This window comes from Ambystoma mexicanum, chromosome 3q (assembly GCF_040938575.1).
Source record: "Ambystoma mexicanum isolate Mex_15411 chromosome 3q, UKY_AmexF1_1, whole genome shotgun sequence".
Taxonomy (NCBI): Eukaryota; Metazoa; Chordata; class Amphibia; order Caudata; family Ambystomatidae; genus Ambystoma; species Ambystoma mexicanum.
Genome location: NC_090926.1, coordinates 931,995 through 954,317, shown reverse-complemented (window position 1 = coordinate 954,317; position 22,323 = coordinate 931,995). Strand labels below are relative to the sequence as shown.

At 47.5% G+C, this 22,323-nt stretch overlaps 1 protein-coding gene across 1 annotated transcript in view; it reads right to left on the bottom strand.

The window, feature by feature from the left end:
- Positions 1 to 22,323, bottom strand: part of LOC138582000 (sterol regulatory element-binding protein 2-like) — a 401,726-nt gene that overhangs the window by 295,278 nt on the left and 84,125 nt on the right. The window contains exon 4 of the mRNA XM_069652893.1: positions 1,365 to 1,505. Coding sequence (XP_069508994.1) covers positions 1,365 to 1,505 — 141 coding nt within the window. The remainder of the gene's footprint in view (positions 1 to 1,364; positions 1,506 to 22,323) is intronic.

Below are 22,323 nucleotides of genomic sequence, written 5' to 3'. Positions count from 1 at the left end.
AATTAAAGATGCTTTTAAAATATATTCTTTTTACCATCCTGTTGCTTGTGCGGGAGAACATGAATAACTTCGCTATCCCTCTCGTAATTACCTGGCACTGTAACTCCGTTGAGTTGCTAGGCCTATTTATCTGATAGGGAAAGAATGTTGAAGTTAGGTGTAACTTGCACTTATAAGGCAGGGTGCATGGTTTAGGTTTTAAACACACTGTTCTATTCACTTTACTTGCAACTATTTCACTGCTTTACTTGAATGAACTTTTCTTACTGTGGTTTCGTGTACAGTGGAAGTAATCAGATTACTAGCGGTGTATATAAATTAGTCATATGCTTTGCTTAGGTTTTACTGATTTTGGTTTGAAGGCCCAATAAATAGGTTTATGTTTCTACTTCTGTGCAGACTGTAATATTTGACTGTCTATTCGTGGGTAACTGTACTTGCACAAAGCTAGAGCTCCATAAATCTGCTTTACTGCTCATGTTAACCTAGATTGACTTTGGCTAGACTAAGTAGTGTAAATAACCGTCGTCTAGGTTGGACTCTCAGTCCCTCCCAGAAGGCTGGTTCTAAAAATAATAATCGAGCTCAACATTCAGGCTTGCAGGGGTCTTTTCTTGCTACTTTGCAATAAGTAATGCAGAGTGGTAAAACATAATTCTGAAATGACTGTCCACAGCTCCCAACAGGAGTAAATCTGAGGGTTAAAGTGCATGTATAGTTAGTTCAATGTTTTGAATAGAAAATGATGCACAATAACATTCCTTTAAGTCAGAATTGGGTTTAAACAAAAATGCCGTATGGTCATCTGACCAGTAAATTAATCAAAAAATGGTTCGAAGTGCCATATCTGGGGCGCTTGAATAATCAAAGAGAGTATGGTGTGGTTTGCCTCATTTGAAGCCTCACTGGGTAAGACTACATGAACACTTTTTGCTTGTATAGGTATAACGGAGAAGTTGCCCAGAGTACAGGAAAAGTCAAACTAGATGGATCTTGTGTCATCATCCATACAGTAATTTGGAAGGAAGCAAATGCAGATTAAACAGCATTCCACACCTGAATTAATTGAACATTAATCTGAAATAGTATTCTGTAGTAGATCCCTTTTCAGTCTTGCGCCTTGCCTTTGATTACAGGATAGATTAGATGGAGCTTTTAAAGGCAAAACACATTCCGGATTTATACATTATTTTAAAAGCATGCAGTTGGTGAAAGACCTCAGCAAATGCAAAGGCCTATTCACCCAAAGGCAAGAGTACAACCAAAGAAATCATCTCGGATAAAGCATTTGTACCAAGCAATCATATAAGTCCCATCACTATGAAAGTGCCCAGCGTAAAGGTTGAGGCGACTGGGTTACGTACCTGCAAGGAGGCGGTCTGGATGGGGGTGCCGAGGGTGGTGATGCTTGGGTTCTGCATAGTCGCCATCACTGGCGAGCTGTCAGCCTTCAGGGTGGTCAACACAAGAGAGTCCGTCTTTATTATCTGTGGATGGACCAGAACCTGCAAATATAGTCAGTCACATGTCACTTGGAAACTGGAATGGTGTGTCTCAATTGTAATGGTTTACTTGTACAGCGATTATACACAGGTGGAGTGCTTCAAAGTGCTTCAAGGCGAGAAGGGAATACAGTAATCATTCTTAGGCCTTGAAGTTTCCGAATTATCTTAAACAGAAAAACTAGCATACTACGCCAAACAGCCTTTCTCCTAGTGCAAGTGCATGAGGTGTTACAGGACACACAAACATACTAGTCCTAGCACATTTAGCTAACGCATACGTACAGACGGTGGTGCGAGGAAGATGGGGACAAGCGTGTCCAGTCCAACAGGGCAGGGAGGTTGCCTCGCTCAGAGCGCAAGCAGAAAGTGCAGTAATGCTGAACACAGTGCAGTGGCACAGAGGCAAGTGCAAAAACTGGCGGGGAGTAGGGGGGCTGGGGCCTGTGAGGCTCTGGAGGTGAACCAGGCACCAGTCAGCAAAAACTGAACGGAGTAAGGGAGGAGAAGCAGGAAGGAGGGTGGATAAAAAGAATGGAGGTTAGCAGGGTAGAGGGAGAGAGAAGGAGGAAGAGGAAGGTCTTGAGACGTTTCTGGCTCTTAAGGTGCTCCGGCTCAAGACAGACAGAGGCAGTGAGGCTGTTCCAGAGGGAGGCACCTGCAGAGGATAGAGATCGACCCCCAAATTTCTGTTTGTGAAAGCAGCTCACCCCCAGAGAGTTGGAGGATGACAAGCAGAGGACTCTAGAGGGAGAGTATTTAGAAAGAGCGCTGTAGATCGTGCGGGCCCCAGAAAGCCTTGTGGATTATGCAGAGGGTCTTGAACTCAATCCTTGCAGCCACAGGGAGCCAGTGGAGGGATTTAAGGACCAGAGAGATGTGGTCCCTGGGCTTGGGGCCCAGGATAAGTCTTGCGGTACTGTTCTGGGCGAGTTGGTACAGGACGGAAAGTAGAAGTAGGAAGGTTGAGAAAAAAGCTGTTGCAATAGTCCAGCCTGGAGAGAACCAGGACTCTGCATAGGTGGTGAGCCTCTGGGGGAAGTGAGGAAAAGGTAGACTACCTCTGAGGAGGTGCAGTTAGTAGTAGGACTTTTTGGAGATGTCCGAGATGCGAGAAGAGAAGGAGAGAGTGGAGTCGAAGATTTTGTGCCTCATTCATAGGTGAGCACGCAGGGCAAAGGGAGGCTGGCTAGTGTGAAAGTGGGAAAGCGGGAGCAGGGGTCCCAATGAGGACAATCTCCGTTTTACTAGCGTTCAGGCAGAGATCGTTAGCAGCACACCAAGACTGAATCGTGGATAGACAGACAGGGCTGAGCACGAAGGAGGAAAGGAGGGAATGAGAGAAGGAGGCCTGAAAGAGCTGCGGGTCTTCCGCATAACACTGAAAGTTAGGAGATAAAGGTAGAGATTCTGTCGACCAAGGGGGCCATGAAGATATTGAAGAACCAGGGGGACAAATTAGATCCCTGGGGGACATAAGTAGAGAGTGATAGAGGAGAGAAAGGACCCAAGTTCCACCTGGGAGGGCCGACAAGAGAAAAAGGAGGCAAGCCTGATCAGCGATGCCAAGGGTATCACAGAGGCGTTTGATCAGGGCCTGGGTGGGTGCAGTACAGGATGTGGCTGCAGTAGGTTTGGCCAACTCCCTGTAGACTTTAAAAAGTTTGGCCATGTTGTAGGGTCTATGTTGCCTTTGAAGGCGGCAGCAGGCCAGTTTTTTTTTCATTTAAAGGCAGCCAGATCGGAGTCGTACCAAGAGTTGCGCTTTTTGGCAGGCTTTAGTCGGACTCTCATGACAGGGGCAAGAACATCAAGAGTGTTAGAGATGGAACGGTGAAAGTTAAAGAGGGCTGTATCAGGGTGGGAGTTACACAGGAGTAGAAGGAGAGTAATTGGAGGCAAAGGCAGCCACTGACACTCGGATGACCTTGAAGGCAGGAGGTGGTGTAGGGTGTGCCATTGCAAAAGGAGAAGAAAGCTTCAAGTGAGAAGAGAGAAGAGAATGATCAGTCCATGAGAGTGGGGTAGTGAGAGGAGTATAGAGTGGGATGTCCGTGGAGAGGAGAGCATCCAAGGTGCTGCCAGCAGTGTGCGATGGACCAGAGAGTAGAATGGAAAGAGCAAGGGAGTCACACAGGTTGCAGAAAGGTCCTGAGGAGTCTGGAGAATCAAGATGGATGTTAAGATCCCCCAGCAGGAGCAGTTGGGAAGAGGAGGAGAATAGGCCAGGTCAGCCCATTCTGAGAGGCAGAGGGTGGACTGGCCCCAAGCAGCCGATAGAAAGGGAGAAAGGGACTGCAGACCAGGCATTCAAAGGAGGAGTAGACCCGAGTGGGAATAATGGAAGCAGGGATCCACTCAGGAAAGATAAAGGCTACTCCACCTCCTGGCCTGTTGGACCTTGGCACGCGGATGACCTTGTAGCCTTCAAGGAGAAGTGTCAAAACTCGCCTGTACCGTTGAAAGTGACAAGGGGGAGTTGTGTGGGATGTGGTGAGGGTAGTACGAGGCAAGGAAGCCAAGGTGGACATAGATGACAGGGGAGACTGGACGGCCGTAGACGTTCGTGGCAAAGGAGCCAGTGAGGAGGAAAGAGGAAAGTTGCTAAGGCACGGAAAGAGCCTATCAAAAAGTAAGAGGTTGGGTTGAGGCCCTTGTACCAGGATGGTACCATTTCGAGACATTTATGATGGCCCTGGAGGTGGAAAAGAAGGCCAGAAGAGCCTCCAAGCGGGTGCCACCATTTATGTATGAAGAAGAGTAAGGAGAGAGCAGAGCGGCCATATGGAGAGTCCATAGGTCAGGAGAAGGAACGACAAAGAGTATATCGGTGAGAGTCTCTATGGTGGAAGCACTGACATGGGTGTCAGCGATAGGAAGGCCTGGGTTGCAGGCCAGTATGTCCTTCTTAAGTTTCTTCTTGCCAGACTTAGAGAGGTGAAGGATAGGAGATGGAGAAGCAGTTGGAGTAGATGGGGAAGATTGAAAGTGCCATAGTGAGGGGCACAGTGGGAGGAGGTAGGCAAGGAGGGAGCAAGCACACAGGGAGACAGACAGGATAGGGAAGACACAATGGGAGATGGCGAGGGTAAGGGAACGGATAGCGGACGAGAGGACAGAGGGGGTAACCTGTCGGCACATTCCCATGAAAAGCAGGATGTGAGCACAGCTAAAAAAGTTTTTCTTTTTAGGTCAACAAGTATAGCAGCACAACAGTACAGGGGTGTAGGTAGTGGAGGTGAATGTCAGGGAAGGAAGTAGGTGTTATGGCTTGGTGCTTGGAAACAAAAAGAAAAGATGCCTTTTGAAGATAGTTCGTAGAGATTGCCAAGAGAGGCACAAAGTCTGGAGAATGATGCAGGTAGTATAGCAATAGTCCACACTTTCGTGATAGCTGAGGGGGCGATCACATAGCCCAAGAGTGCATGGATGAGGTGCCAAGCCTCCAGGTGCATATTGATGGGTTGAGAAAAAGTAGTGGGGCCCACAACGCCAGCCAGGACCGGACAGGGGCCTTAGGAGTGGGGCCTTGGCAGGCGAGCAGGATTTGCTGATTGGGCCCTTCAAGGAAGAGGGGCCCAATCGGCTAGAATCCAATGAAGTCAGGCACTCCACTTCCAACAAAGCAGTGTGGCCATATTTGAAAAGAGGGCAGCTGCAGCCTCACAACGAATCCACTGCACAAAGGGGATTGTAATTTGGGTGTTTTAATTACAAATAAATGTATTAAACCAATAGAACTATAAATATAATAATTGAAGCACTCAAGCAGATAAAGCTATTTAATATATGACACCAGCAATAATGCATGATCATGATTGTACCTTTCATTGTAATTAAAAAATCAGCCTTACAATAAAGTGTGTAAGAGACCCTTTTAATGCCTAAACGCAGGTGCACATAAAATAGATCCTTCCAGCAAAAAAATAAATGGGGAAACATAAGCTTGTCCCCTGCTTCAAGCTACACAGCTCTATATATATTTTCAGATAAGCAGTATCTTCAGAGCATTGCGATAGGAAGGAGTTCTATTGTTATTACTCCATCAATTGGGCCAACTGATCGGTCTCGGAGGTATTCATAGCGCCCAGGCAGAGATTCAGAGAGGCTTTGCGTTCGGTTACGCTCACCTGGGCTCTGCGGGGGCGTTGGGGCGTGGTTGCAGCCCTCCCAGGAGTTGACTCCCTCGGATCGCTTCTCTCTCTCCCCCAACTGCTGTGTTTTCGTGGACCTGGAATGTTGGAACTGTTCCTGAGAGAAGATGAGAGGGAGCGAGGATAGCGTGGTGGTGTCGCGGTTTCCCCTCAACCCTTTTGTGACAAAATGTAGTACGCAGGAGTTTTCCCATGCACGCTCACGTGTTTTTATGCAAGGATGAGCTCTCCGTCCTGCTTTCCTTCAGCAGGGGCGCAGTGGATGGACCTACTGGTCCAGATTGTGGAGATCCAGGCCAGCTGCGACCATTCTGTCTCGAAGGTAAGTGTTTATAACCATGAGTATTGTTCTTTGTGTTAATTCTTCCCCAATTATTATTGTTCGTAACCATATATTGTTCTCTCTCCCCCTTAGTGATGAGATGGCTCAGGAGCGCCTGATTGTGAAAAAAGTCTATTGCGGATGACCCACTGGTGTTAAGTAGACAGTTCCAGAAGTTGCGGCAAGTTCGTGAGTTGCGCTGCTTTAGCGTGTTAAAGTCTATGTGATTGCTCACCTTGTGTTTCTTATTCCCTTTGCAGGTGCAGCTGATCAGTGTTAGCTGGTGAGCGGTTTCTGAACTCCTGCAGGCTGCCGGAGATGAAGATCCGCGTGGATGCTGCGCCTGAAGATGGCTCCGTGTTGATGGGAGTTCGGGACAGGTAAGGATGCTGGTCGTCACCCGCGAACGATTCAAGGAGACAGATAAGATGAATGTGGCTGCTGCAGAGTGGGAAGCGATAGCGGTGGTGCATCGAGCGGTGGCGTGGTTGAATCCAGGAAAGATGCGCGCAGTGGCTGCAGAGTGGGAAGAGGATGTCAGTGCTTCCAGCGATGGTGAGGCTTCAAGGTAAGATCCGCGCGGCGGCTGCAGAGCGGGAAGCTGATGGCAGTGCTTCCAGCGATGGTGTGGCTGAATCCAGGTAAGATACTGGAGATTTCCAAAGACTGAAGATACACGTGCTGGACCAGGTAAGATGCTGGAGGGTTGCCGAGACTGAAGACGCACGTGCTGAACCAGTTAAGGGTCTTCTGGATGGCGGTGTTACACTGCTCTTAGCAGATTAACGCGAAGCGCCAGTATGCGGGTGGGGCTGGCTGGCTTATATAGCATGGCCCCAGCCATTCCCCTTAGGCCCTGCCTTGTGGCCCCACCTTACTCCTCCTCCCGTCTTCTGCACGTGCCTTCCCTGTACTAATAGGGCCGCGCCCAACCTTGATGCACGCGCCTTCTGTGTTGTGTGTGCAAAGCACACTTTGTAATGAGCTTGGTGCCATAGGCGCCAAGACTGGGTCCATTGGGACCCTGCAGGAAATTAAGTACTGGGCCCTTGCCCAGTAGCCATGACGGTCCGGCATTTAATAATGACCACTCACACCTGACTCCACTTGACTATTTTTTCCACTATAAAAAGGTGTGGTTTTGCACAAGGAAGTGAGCAAGCTGGGGAGGCATACTGGACCGGAGAAGCCAACGAGCTGGGAACTGCAGAAAGAAGAATCCGCAGGAGAACAGCGTGCCGCAACGCTGGGCCGGTGTTTGTGAAGGGGGCTGCAGCGTGGCTAAGGAGCCGTGTTTACAGAGAGCAGGAGCGAAGCTGCTGGTATACTGCTGGCAGTGTCCGTGCAATTGCTTGTTCCCTTGGCTGTCTGAGGGCAGGTGGTGAAACCCTGACCTCGAGCAAAAGCCTCGACCAAAAGCATCCACCGTGCGGTGGCTGGAGCGTGAGAAAAGCAAGCTTTGCAAAGCAGGATGGAGTTGAAAGTGAGAAAGACAGTTTAAGGAAAAATAAGAAGGCGGGAAAGATGAAAGGAGAAATCATGCTAGTGGCACACAGAGAAAGAAACAGGCACACTAGCGGTGCAGAATTAAAAGTGAAGTCCAGAGTAAAAGAAAAGGGTGCCAACGACCCAGAAAGAAGGACTCAAGAGCAGGTGTGCACGGAAGATTGAAAGAAGTGTGCAAGAGGCATGATAGGAAAAAGCACAGGTGCAAATGTGCATGGCAGAAGGAGGGGAGCGTGCAAGAGGCACAACACCGAGAAAGGAAAGTAAAGGAAGGTGCAAGTGTTCACAACAAAGTGAAAGGAACACAGATTAAAGGGGTACAGGAAGCACCTGAAGATAAAAGGTACAAAGGAAAGCAAGTATAAGAAATAAAGAGGGGCAAAGGATCAGAGGGGTCGTGATTAGGAAAAGCAAAGAGCCTGGTATTTTCAAAAGCCTCCGATTCTACCCCATGAAAGGATTGCATATGAGAGAAACTGTATATAAGGAAAAGGTACATCCTGACAAGTTGAACTGGTGTTTTAAACTGAGGGGCCTACACTTGAGGAAGGAAACCCTGAGAGGCCTAACAAAGAAAGCAAAGTGCATTTTGACAAAACTGCGTTTGTGTCGGAAGCTGAAAGGGGCCTGAGCTTGGAGACGGGAACCCTGAGAGGCCCAACCAAGTTGGAGAGTTTTTGTTTTGGGTTTTTTTGTGTTGAAAGGATTCAAGCTTGTGGCAAGGGAACCCTGAGAAGCTTCAAAAAGGAGCTGTGTTATACTTCTTTTGTCGTGTTTGGAACTTGAACAAGTTGAAGCTTGGGGAAGGGAACCCAAAGACACTGAAGGCATTTGAAACCACGGCAAGGGCTCTGTGGAGAAGGTCTTACGAACAGCCCATTTTGATCTTATTTTTGTGACATTGACCAAACTACACCTGTTGAGAAGACCCAACTTTGGTTTCAGATTTTCTGTTGAACCACTATTTTCCTTTTTAAAGACGTCCCATCACATTTTTGAAAAGACTGAGGTCAAGCATAGGTTTAGACACAGACAGACTTATTTTGGACTATTATACAGCGATGGCCATTAGAAACATCAGTTAAGGGAACCATCCCTTTAGAGTTAGAGCCAGTCAGGCATTACACCAACCCAGCAACCTTAGTAAATATAAAGGTTTTAAAAAACGCACACCTTGGAGTCTGTGTCTCTCGATACCATGCCCGTCTCACAGCACTTTCTGCATGCAACAGTGTTGTTGATATTTTTTGTTCTTGTCTGTAAATTGCTATTGTGATAGAAGGGGAAGCTCCTCAGCATGAGTTTTGATTGGAGGTGACGCTCCCCACCGGCAGGCAAAAATGGCATCAAATAGAGTAATAAAAGTGAATAATTGATGTGGGGGAACTCCTCTTACACTGGGAAGGCAACACGGTTTACAAGTGATGGTCCTATAAAGAAAGGACAGGCTCTCCCTCAGCTCTAGAAGAGGTGTTTGAGGAGGGTGGAGTTCCCTCGCCTCGAGGCAAGGAGGCAGAGGAAGGTTCTACATCATTGGGCATATTCATATGTTTTTCTCATTAGTAGCCAACGTGTACATTGAAGTAATGATTCTTGGGTATTGTTAGCATTTAGTGTATATAAAGGTTTTTGTAGGACAGGGAGTACTTGGCCATTGTGGGCAAATGACAATGTTTTAGAGTCAGGTGTCTACTGGTGTGAATAATATGTTTATTGGTGTGTTGTGAATTTTGAAATAAGGTGCCACAGGTCAGGTGTCTGGAGATTTGTTGTTTTTAAGGAGGTTGGATGCTCGTGGTATTATGGGTACTCCATTGGAGCATATGTGTAAAGCACTTCCGCAGTATAGAGCGAAAATTCAGAAGTATCACCAAGAGTGGATTCAGAGACTGTGGGTAAATTGTTTAAAACCTTGCTCGAGCACGGCACGCATGATAAAAAATGTACTGGAACATATGTATACACATTTGTGGTCAACTTATAAAAAGGAATTGTGGAAAATGTCCAGTCGGCTATATAATAAGGTGTAATAGGATTCAAACGATCCATTTATATTTTGCCGTTTGTAGCATTATTCCCATTTGTATATGTGTATGGCGATGATCGGAGAGTATTATCCAACCTGAGTAGCCATGTTAATAGTTTGCCAGAATTTTCTCCCTGCTCGTGTGCCTTCCTAAAGTATATCTGCCGTGGTTGATAGGGCCTTGCACACTCCCGCAGAGGTAGAGATACACCCTCCCCCTGATCATGGCCTTAAATGCCTCTGGTAGAATAAGAGGATCACGAGCCGAGTGGGTTTTGTCTGCAAAGTAGTTGCCTATTGCCTCTTTCGGCGTGGTGCAATCCATCAATCAACACTTTTGTGTTCAATTTCCATTTTGGGATAGGTCATCGCGGGCAAGGTCTTTGGAGCAATGCAGTCAGCGGGATAGGGTTCTGCCTAGGTATGTTGCCTCAATGAAAAGATGCACATGTTCTCTTCCCTTGATTAAGTGGTCGATTCGGGTGTATGTTTTGTGAGTGCAGAAGTAGTATGCGCATGTATCGGGTTGGAGTGTCCTCCAGTTATCTATTAAATTCAAATTGGACATCATCAGTCACAGCATCTTAGTCGTGAGCGAGGGTAGCATGTTTGCCATTAGTGAACCAAAAAAAGAATATACTCCAAGGTTATGCCGAATAGCTGTGATAAAAATGTATATCCTACCGAGGATCCTGTACTGTATCCAATCGATTCCTATACAATATCCCTATAAGGAACTCAAGAAATGGCAGGAAATGGTGGAGATTGTTTGGGTGGGCAAATGGCAGATCCTGAAATACTTTTTGGCATCCCTGCCACAAATTCTATTTGTATGGATGCAAGTCTTTTTTTGGAGATGGAATGGTTGTTTATGGAACAAAGCATTTAACATTTGATCACAAGCCTGGCTCCCCAGGAGATGGAGACCTCCAATCTCTACTTTAAGTGCATTGTTGATAGCTACTTTGGAAGCAATGGATATAATTACCAAAACCCTGGACAGCACCTCATCCTCATTTCTGTCCCCATTTATGCCGATAATAGGATTGATTTGTTCCTGGACTCCCAGATGAGGCTTCCAAAGCTTGGCACATGGGCTAAGGGGTGGGGGCATATTTCTAAGAGAGGAGCTCAAGCCTGTCAAGGATTGCAAAATATACTCAAATTTGTGAGGAAGAGAGGTTTAGGTACTGGCAGCTTTGGCACCAGTTACTCCACCCATCATTTAACCTTTATCTGATGGGTGGAGTATCTGGTGCCAAAGCTGCCAGTACCTAAACTTCTATTCCTCACAAATTTGAGTATATTTTGCAGGAAGGGTTAACTGCTTAGTAACTAAAATAGAAGAAGCAGATTTTGTAAATGGTCGATTTCCAAAATTTACAAGACTAATCTCCTTGAAGGTTAGGGATATTGAATCATTTAAGGAAGGTTGGTATATGGAGCTGGATTGTCAGTTAGCCGACAAAGCATGAGAGAAATCCTCAAGAGTTAGGCACTCACTCAGTCCCAACTGAAATTAATCTACTGCTTGCATAGGACACCATTCAGACTCTGTTTGCAAGCAAAAGGCAGAGAAAATGTGTTGCAGGGGGTTTTAGACAGGAAGGGACATTCCTACATAGATTCTGGTCTTGCCCCAAACTAAGACAATTCTGGTGGGAGGTGAGGTCAAAGCTATAATAGGCGGGGAGATTCCTTATGACCCATTGCTATGCTGTAACTAAGTCGCGCTTTTCCTGTAACCAGCACTATCTCCGTAACCAGCGCCACGATGCCTCAGGGCTGATTCTGTGCGCTTAACAAATACGAATAAATAAATAAATAATAAAATTGCTTTTCCTCCTGGGAGTTACGAGGGAAGGCTACTCTCCCACTCCCACAAACATAGGCCAACTGCTGCCTCAGCAGATTGCAGCAAACAAACTGTAACCACTCCATGGGCGGAACCATCCCCCCACCTTTAGCTTTACTTTGCAAGTATATGCCAGATTTTTTTATAACCAATGGAAGAGAACACAGCGACTCTTAAGAGATTGAAGGATTCAGTTCTGAGCACATGGTCCTCCTTTTTGGACATTGCAAACAGCAAGTTTGGATTATTAACCTTCCCAGCCAGACTGAGAGCCATGAACCTCTGACATTGGTATCTGACCTCATGGAGAAGAGTGCTCATTTGATTTATGTTCTGTGTAAGGTATCAGAGGTTTTGCTACAGTCTATACAACATGCCGAAGGGATTATTGTTTGGGAAGGGAGGGGTGGTTATTTCTTGGTATTTAGGCGTCAACAACTTTTGAAATCTATTGGCATTTGCATTTCTGATAAGTAACGAGCCACTGGTTTACTTTCTTCTTGCTCAATACAAATAAAACGTTTTCGAGGGGAAAAAGTTCTTATAAAATCAGGAGTAGAAAATAAAATTCCACACTCTTGGCCTAAAACCCCTGGGACCCAAGAGAGACCAAGAAAAAATATCCATGTACGGCAAAGTGCCTTCCAAATCACTTCACAGAAGCTTTCCAAGTGGTTCAAAAGTTCCCCATAGGAACTAATTAAATTAAGTCTATAGGCTGAGCCACAGTTATGGATAAAAATTCAGGCGAGTTCTACCCCACAGGGGCGGAGAAGAAGGCAACCAACCCCTGGGGACGCCAGAGGAGATCCTCTCGAGGAGTAGCAGCTCCAGGTCGAGGTTTGATACAGAAGCCCCAGGATGAAAGGAAGCCAAGCAGGATTCGGCCCAGTGGATAAACTAGACAGCAGGGGCCCTGCGGAAACCGTTGAACCCAAGGAAGCCCTGAATGCTGGCTCGAGGAATAAGTCACCAGCCCGGAAAGACAAATGTAATACCCACGGCACCGGTTTCAGAGAAAGTGATTTGGGAACAGCAAAACATGCAGAAGAGTAAGAATCTTCCATTTCAGATCGAGTTACGGATCCGGTCACCGAAAAACCCGAATTCCGGACCAACGACAACCCAAACAAGGGAGATGCATGACTCGCCACCCAGGTGTAAAAGCAATAGCAGGGAAGGAACTTGACCAAGTGGATTTAGCAGCTCAAGGGACAAAACAGAGCAGCATGCAAACATAAAAATGTCTTATGACGTGGGCAACAGTAGAGGCAACCTAAGATTGCCCAAAAGAAGAGCAGAGGTGGGATAGTGGTGCTCCACCACACTTGTGGATGACAGAAGTTTCCTATCTTGAGGCACCTTAACCAAGAGGGCACAACTGGTAGACTAAAATCTGACCAGAAACAGTCCTAGCTAAGGACATCCATTCCATTCAGTGAGGACCAGGAGACTAAGAATAGCCCACGGAGGATGTCCAGCAGCCAAAATTAAAATTCTGAAGTAAGGAAGGGAGACAGGCCACAGCCAGGATGGCAAGCCTTGGTCCTCAAAAAGGAACAGCAATGCTTCATGATATAAATCGTTCAGCAACAGGAAAGTAAACCTACTAAAATCCCAGCAGAGTTGAGGAACGGTCAGGGTCTCCCCTATATCTTGCTATTCACACATGGAATGGTCAGCTTTCCAATCACACAAAGGGCAGCCCTTAAAACCACTAAACAATTAGATCCACACACATAGTATTGTCCCGTCTAGGGCTAGGTTCCAGTCTAAGGTGCATGCCTGGACACAGAGCAAGCCCATGTTTGCACAACATCCATTTTAGACCTGCCTCCTGGTGTCCATAAAAAAAAAGAAAAGACACAAAACAAAACGACACAGAACAGGACCGAATACATTACTACCCTAACGGCTCCCAGCCTGGTACATTAGCCCTAATGCAGCACCAATGCTGTAAATCGAGTTGCACCACTGTTGGAGTTTAAACACACAGCTCCCACCAATCAACCACCCTACGGCCAAAAAGGGAGGCTTAAAAACCATCCCTGTTCTAATAGCCATATGTGCTGCCAAAGGACCATAGAGTAAAAAAGCATTGGCAAAGCCAACATTATTGGCTTTTGTGTAGGCATCGGGTGGGCATTTGCCAGGTACTACCTGGCGATAAAATGGGAACAGCTAGACAATTATTACCTGGGCATATGATAGGCATTCGCCAGTCACTGCTATCTAATACCTATATACAAGCAAAACCGGTTGACTTTGTGAATGCTTGTTTTGACTGGACTTAAGTTCAAGGAAGAGTTACAAATTAGGCTGCACTAGGCACATTTTAAGACACATTAGTAGTACATTTGTAGATGTAATTAAGCTATTAACACGGCAGACTACTTAAGAAATAACACTAGCAGGCCAAAGTTTGATGTTACTGCTCGAGAGAGCTAGCACAAAGATCCCAGGAGGCTTTTTTTGAGGAAGGATTGAAAATTAATGAATGGACGGGAATGTAAATTGGGATTAGCATAGACATGGGCAATCATGTGTTCCTCTTTATGGTTATCTCGCTGCCCGCAGGGATATGGAAATCCTACTGCCCGACGCTCGAGACAAGTTGTTTGAGAGGGACAACACGTTTCTGAAGCAATTTTGTCCACTGGATAAGTAGGCTCTGGTGTCCGTGTAGGCCATTTATTCAGGAGCCACTGGTTTATACTGGCGATTCACATTCTGTTCAACATTACATTTAACATTATTCACGTGACAACAACGTTCACACTATCACAGTTTATTGATGTTACTTGTTGCAACCCTACACAGTCACATTTTATAAAGGCAAAAGTGTTGGCATCCATTCACATCAACGGGGCAGAGCTTTCTACCCATCACCCCTCCTATCACCTGTTCGCTTTCAGACACCCGCATAAAATCCAGTCACATTTGAATTTACATTTACATTACAACAATATGTGTACCACATGAGCATATGGCTGCACGCCTCGTCTTTGCTTTGTCTCTCAGTACTCAAGCTGGAGGTCAGTTTATGGCTTGGATTGTGGCAGGATTCATTCCTGATGAAGTTGTAATATAGTTTAGACATGCATGCTTATGTAGCTTGTATATAAATCCCTCGACAGCTTTTCTGGGTGTTTTTTCTTAGTCTGGCTATTCAGGTTTTGAAGCAGCAATTAAGTCCTGGTGTAACAAATGTGATGCAAGAGTGTTCTAAAAGTGTTTAAGTTACTAGAACACGTCTCTTTGAAAGAATTGAATATGTGATAAAAGTGCTACAGTGCTTGTAGTTAGAAGCATTCAAACGAGAGAATGGGATGGGTTAATTCCAGGCAGTAACATGTAACTGGAGCTAGAAAAGTGAACGGTGAATTGTGTAGCTTTGTTGTGGGCAAGTAAACGCATTCAAAATAAGTATGTGTGGGGGTGTGGCCAAGATGGCGGAGAGGTGAGACGCGAGCCCCCAGCCCTCTCTGTCCACCGATCCAAAGTGCGCCGATATTGGCAGCTGATTAGCCTGGTTGAGACCCTGAAAAATGCTCCTATTGCAGGGGGCGGCTGCGGGGACTGCCCGATCTCTCCGTGCCCGCACATCAGGAGGAGCAGCGGGTGAAGCGGACTGCTGCTACCGGGACAGCCGGCAATCCCGCACCAAGACCCTGAAGGCGAGCTGGTGGCAATGAACCAGCAGGGTGGCGAGGCGGGCCAGCGGAACTGTAAGTGGCTGGCGATCGAGAGAGAGAGGTGAGGGAGCTGCCTGCAGGCTCCCCTCTCCACTCCCCCTGCTGCTGCGCTGTGGGCCTTGCCGGCTGGGACTTAATACAATGGAGCTGGGCCCCGGTGGGTGGCGGCAGTCAGAGGAAGGCCCTGCTGCCTACCGGACAGCTTCTCCCCGACGGAGAAGCTCTGGGCGGGGGCTCCGGCGGGAATCTGAGGAGCCACTGCAGTGCCGAGGAGAGCCCTGCCCGCACCAAACTGTCTGCACCGCACCACATGGCCTTCCTCATCTTCCTGAGGCCCCCGGGGCATATGATCTGCTGAGCCAAACACAATGCCAGCGCTATCAGCATGGTGAATAGAAATGGGCAAACCCACAGGGACTGGCCAACGGAAGGAGGCTACAGGCCGGACATGTAATAAATAGCAGTGGTGAACCAACTGCTACGCTTCCTCTTCCTGGCAACTGCCTGTGCAATCTAGATGGGAGCCTGCAGGGCGCATGGGGGTTCCCATAATGGTGGGTACTGGGCCAGCTGAATAAAGTCTGAGGAAAGAGCGCATCTCCTGCCACCCGAGGGCCCAGTGCACAGAGGAGGGAGGGAGGGTTCTGCTCTTTGGAGTCTGCAAGCCCCTACATTGCTGCTTGGGTGTTGCACCTGGAGGGCACTTAGGAGGAGGTTGACTAAGAGGGATCTGCCGGTCATGCCATCACGACTTGAGGTAGAGTGGGACATCTGAGAAGATCTCATTACACTTTGAGACTTCACAAGGACTGGGTAACACAAGTCCACCACAGGAGCTGTCCAACAGCAAATCGAGGAGTGCAGTTGGTGGTGTGAGGGTGCCCTAGTAAGTACATAGAAGCACTGGGGAGATACCCAAATACGGCAAGAAGGGCAGGAACAGCGATATCCAGTCATATATGGCACCCCCAACTAAAAAGCTACTGCAAGATGAGATGGAGGAGGAATGAGAGGGAGAGGGGGGGGGCAGCAGCCAAAACCTGCTACACCGCAACTCATACCAGATTGGTTTACCCACTCACATGAAACTCTGAAAAGGAACATTAAGGAATCCCTGCACTCCGAGATCTTGGACCTCCGTAAGGAGATGGCAGACTCTGCCCGCGAACTAAGGAGAGAGATAAGAGCACTCGGGAGACAGAGTTGACCACACTGAACGATCAAGGACAAAGATGGAGGAAGAACTAAGGCGTGGGGTCGTAGCTGCCCTAAAAGAAGATCAAGAGGGACTGAGGGCCATGTGTGACTACCTGGAGAACAGGGCAAGGAGAGAAAACCGGTGCATCAAATTTCTTAAGGAAGGGGCGAAAGGTGACAACATTGAGGGATGCATTAGGCAACTATTCCAGCAACTTCTGCCAGAGGGGGCCCTGGCCCCGATTAAGATCGACAGTGCTCATAGGATTGGCCACAAGAGTAATACACCAGACTGCCCCCTAGAGATATAGACGTGAAGTTTTAGGACTATAAAATCAAAAGAGTGTCCTGGGGGAAGCGAAAAAGGTCAATCGAATCCAGTTCCATCGCTCAATGTTACAGGCATTCCAGGATGTGTCCCAACCTATGATCCAGAAGAGGAAGAAGATGAAACTGGTTACAGAGGAACTGAGACGCCAAGAGGTGAGGTACCTACCGGTGGACCTACCCCTATGGCTTGCAATTCAAGATGGGAGACGAGGTGCATACGGCCCTCTCGGCTGAAGAAGGTGCACGGCTGCTGGACTTTCAGATCTCCAAGACTGCCCGGCCAGGGGCAGCGCCTCAGAGTGATATAGCCCAACAGGGGAGCTTGGAACACAATACATAGAGGTAAAAAGCTACCTGACCAGCGACACCCTCTCTTTGTGTGGATATTGTTTTCCAGAGGCCCAGCGGGCTTGAGGCAGAGAGGATGCTAGGCTTGATTCCAGACCCGCCTTTGGTGCTCAGGGATGTGCTGTAAATTATCTCTATTTGTTGGCCCGGGAGGCCTCAATGCGGATTGTCGCCAAGGTTTTACGTTGAGTGAACATGCAGTATGCATGCATTGATTTGGGGGACAGGGAGGGGGAATATCTCCACTGCAGTCACTTCGGGGGAATATTAGGGGAGTACTGGGAGTTAACTGCATTGGGATTGTTAGTACTACTTACAGGGGATGAGGCGTATACTTGTTGAGACAGCCAGGTTAGGGGGGAGGGGAGGTGGTCCAAAAGGGTTACCCTAGTAGGAATGTCAGTAAGCATCCTTGTGATAAGGGTCATCCAATACTGCTGAGATGGTGATTCATGTTGCTACATTGAAAACACAGGGCCTGCATACCCCTAATAAGCGGACAACTATTTAGGGAACCTAGTCGCCCTTCAGGAGACATTTGCTGGCTGGGGGCCAATGTAGACTGCTTAACAGATTATATCTGCATCAATTTCATGCATCAGCAAACTGAAAACGAGCTCGGGTGGCCATCTTGATTCATAGCGACCTGGGCTTCATGCTCGTTAAAAATAAGGAGGGTGAGGAGAGGTATGTCATAGTGGTTGGGTCCCTGCAAGGGAAGCTGGTGACTAAGGAAGCTCTTATGTTACAAATTCTGGAAGCGGTAGGGGAGTATGGTCGGGGTGACCTGCTTCATCTCGACTGACCACAAAAATGATGGGTGGAAGGTTTCGAATTAATCTAAACCACTGGCAATTGCTCTGGGCAACCTTCCACACCACAGTTTCTTAGCCCGTCTGCGCCATTGCAAAAGGGGACCAGCCATGTGCAAATCAGTCAGCAACTGCCGCCACCGAAGGCAGCAGCCCAGCCCGATCTGCTAGGCCAGGTCCCCCTGCACAGAAAACCAAGCAACCCCAGACATGTTTCGGCCTTGTTGGACCTCCTCAGTGAGGTGCAGCCTGGTTCCCTGTGGCGCAGCAAGCAAGGGACCCACGGTGGTGTGGAAGGTTGCCCATAGCAATTGCCAGTGGTTTAGATTCATTTGAAACCTTCCACCCATCACTTTTGTGGTCAGTTTGTTTCTCCTTGTGAGAGAGGGTATGCCCAGACGTGGGTCCCTTGCTCGCTGCGCCACAGGGAACCAGGCTGCACCTCACTGAGGAGGTCCAACAAGGCCGAAACATGTCTGGGGTTGCTTGGTTTTCTCTGCAGAGGGGACCTGGCCTAGCAGTTCGGACTGGGCTGCTGCCTTCGGTGGCGGCAGTTGCTGACTGATTTGCACATGGCTGGTCCCCTTTTGCAATGGCGCAGACGGGCTAAAAAACGGTGGTGTGGAAGGTTGCCCAGAGCAATTGCCAGTGGTTTAGATTCATTCGAAACCTTCCACCCATCACTTTTGTGGTCAGTCTGCTTCATCTTGAGACATGAATATGGTCATGATGGAGCCCAGGACAGATTGTCACAGGCCACCTACTCAGCGATAGCGGCGGCCTCCCAAAAACTAAGACCGACTTCATGATCTTAACCTGGTCAATAAATGGCATGCACATCACCCCAAGGATAGAGCTTACAACTACACTGCCCACGTCCATGCATCGGCCTCCAGGATAGATTATATTTTAATATCATCTGAATTGACTAGATTAGCCCTGACCGGAGAAATAGAGCCATGACCCTAGCAGACCAGCGCACTCACTGTACAATTCAGGAACTGGGCGGGGCGCCACACGCAGCGACAATGGACAATGCCCTCCCCCCCCCCCCCCATGTTTTTTTAATGGGATCCAATGGGTCTACCAGAACTAAAGGAGGGAAGCAGGGAATGTTAATAAAAAAAAAATATATATATATATATAAAAATGTATTTATTTTTTTTTTTTAAACAAACCGAATGGCAACTCATGGAAATCATTAGGATGGATGCCCTTAAGGGAGTAGCTCGAGGCAATATAATCTCTAATGCAGTCGCATTTAAGTGGCTATGGGGCCTGGAAGAACAGCGACTCTTACAAGAACTAAAAAAAAAGAAGCAGACAAGAGATGTAGTGAATCCCCGACCAGCAAGAACTTCAAATCACTCGCCACAACAAAGTGGCAGCTTAGGTTCCTTAAGGTTCCTTAGGTCACAAAGGGCGGAGCACACTCTGTACGGCCTGCAGCACAGGTACAATGAGCAGGGCAATGTACCAGCGAGTATGGTCGTCCATCTTCACAGACAACAGGCCAGCCGCTCATTTCTACAAACCTTGACCGATACCCAGGGCAAATAATGGGGCAATTAAGCTAAAAAGAGGTAGTTGTTCTAGGACTACTATAGATCACTGTACACCTCGACCAAGCCAGACCACCAGGACCAAGTTGCTACCTTAATGGGATCGACTTGAAACAAATCTCACAGCAGGATAGGGATCTTCTTGACTTCCCGACTGTCCCCCGAACCCCCCTCCAAGAGATGATCCAGGCTATAAGAACCTTGAAACAAAACTAATCTCCTGGCCCAGATGAATTTTCCACCACCTTTTATAAAACACTCGCCCAACTTCTGGAAAAGCCACTGGTGAATGTTTTGAACGCCATCCGCGAGGGGGGAAGTCTTTCAGAAACCATGAAGGAGGCCCAGGTCTCATACCCAAGCCGGGTAAGGACCCCAGGCAGTGCTCCTCCTACAGAACAATAGCCCTCTTAAATCTAGATTAAAAAATGATCACAATTTTAAAAGGCGTTACACTCCTGGCATTGTCCTCCGGCAGCCCTCTCTAGGATGTTTAGGGAAGTTTCCCCATGGTGCCCCAGGCAGTGTGCCAATAAAGGTACCTGGTTTCACATGTGGTGGGAATGCCCGGTTATCTGCCGCTATTGGGCAGAGGTCCTTAGCTGGATAAAAGACATTCTGGGGACTTGTCCTTCCTTGCATCCACTGTAGATTCTTCTGGGCACTCCTTTGCCCGATAAAGAGGTGGGTTCCTTCTCGAAGGCAATGGGGGCCATGCTGAGGGCGGGGCAATTGGCTCTGGCTCAGAAGTGGAAAAGCCCTATAGCGCCTTCTAAGTCGGAGTGGTTCACCAAGCTTATTTCCATCTTTACATACGAGAAACTTGCTGTCATTGTCAATTATTCTATGCCCTCCTTTCTGCAGGAATGGACTGTGGTTATTCTGAATGCAGACTGAAGCCTTGAAACTGTGATTTGCATTGTGATTACTTGTATGGACACTGGGGAGGGAAAATTGTGACAGTTACTGAGAACCCTGGGTCTTAGAAGATATGGGGCCCCTGTGGCCAGCTGGACCTTCTGTACTATTGTGTTTTGTGTTTTGTGACCATACTCATTGCTCTTTGCACTGGTGATTTTTGGGGGCCTGGACAACCTGGGGTTTGGGGGGAGTGGGGAGGGGGGAGGTGTGGGTTCGAGAAGTGGGGGTAGGGGGGAATAGCTGTTAGGTGGAATCTGTTTTGTTCATCTCTGGTTGAAAACTTTCAATAAAGATAAAGTGGATAAAAATAAAATAAAAAAAATCACTACAATTTTAACGGGCAGGCTCGGAAAGTTGATGCCGACAATTGTAGACCCAGACCAATCACGGTTTATCTGGGGAAGAGGCCCTGCGGACAACATTAGGAGGGTTCTGCACTAAGTGGACAAGTCGGGCGGAAACCAGGCTTATTCACTTCCGCTGGATGCCGAAAAAGCCTTTGATCGGGTAGAGATTGAATTAAGGAGGGCTTTTGGCAGCAGCCTCATCAGCCCACAATCTTGAATGCCTGTTCATACTGGTACCCGTGTTTTAGAAATCTTCGGTGCCATAGCCACAATGTCAGTTTTGAACAAATGGTCCGACACGAAAGTAAAAGGTGCATATCCACCAGTGGGTACATCCATCTTCCAGCCAAGGGTTCTCACAAACAAAGACGTCTAGAGGGTTGACCCTCATGAAGGCCCTGAATCTGGATGTGCAAGCTTCAACTAGTGTACCCACCGACTCCTCAAATGCAGGTACCTATAAAGATACCTCCATTTTGCTTCTGCCATCTTTGGTACCACACTGATTTGGGATATGTAGAAGAGATTGTCCTGCAGTGATTGGAGGTGAATACCACCGCACAATGCACATGTACTCGCAGGATGAAAACTCACAGAAAGGGGGCCAAACTAAGGTGTAACAGTTGGTGAGGGCAGAGAGTGGGGTAGGCACACGATGGGACACAGGCCCACCTGTGACCTGCATAGTGTAAAGAAAGGTTCTCAAAGTGGCAGCATGTCGTTTGGATCTAGCATTCCAGCCCACCTGTGAAAGCAGGCTGTCCCGCCAATGGTGAAGTAGAGACAGCAGGATAAGGTCAACAAAAGGGCGTTCCGGAAACTCTCTGAATTGGAGGCACTGAAGGTGATATTACTGTGGATCGGTACAACACAAATACAAAAAGGTCACATTCTTGCATAATATTGACAGTCCTAAAGATCATGTTGCACAGAGGTTACATTTTTCTCATGAAGGGACAGCAGGATGACACTTTTCTCCTCACATACCATGGAATGCTTCTGCGCTCATAAGCACGGCCACTTAAAATAGAACCTCCACACCCATCGCCAAGATGGTTCTGCTACAAGGTATAGATTAATGAACTGTGAACTGGCCATACTAAAATAACCAACTAATAATTGTATTGTTTTACATAGTATTGGATACCCTGCTTCACAGGACAGGTGATGCAATGTATCAACCACTGAAGACGAAAAACAGTTTGCTTCTTCTGGAAATTGAAGATTTGACCTGCAGTGTGAATACACATCTCCACAACAAGCACTTGTTTACGATGGCTGTAGTACGGCGGTGCGGTGCGGCAGAAAGTGTCACAGGTACTTCTACTAATTATACTTGGTTGTGCTGTTCCGTCTCTGTTGGAGCAGTCCATGGCTTACTAGGGAAGGGAGGAGGATAATTATGACATGCAGTGAAGCATCCCTGAACCAGCAGACCATTATAGGAAGCTTTCAAGCTGCAGGGTACCCTACTATGTTCAATTGTCAATCTGCCTGCTTCAACCCTTCCAATAGAACCTACACCAGCCCTGCATCTACAGTGCACACATTTCCCCTTCTGCTGGCGAGCTGGCAGGAGTAATTGGGGATATTTTCTCTACAAATATGGGCAAAGTGAACAGAAGACCAGAGAAAACTGAGATCATTCACCCAAATATGCAGGGGTTGGCAGGAAACCCAAATATGTAAGGGTTGGCAGGAAACCCAATCTGCCGCCCCTGTTTAAAGTGCCTACCTTCACACACA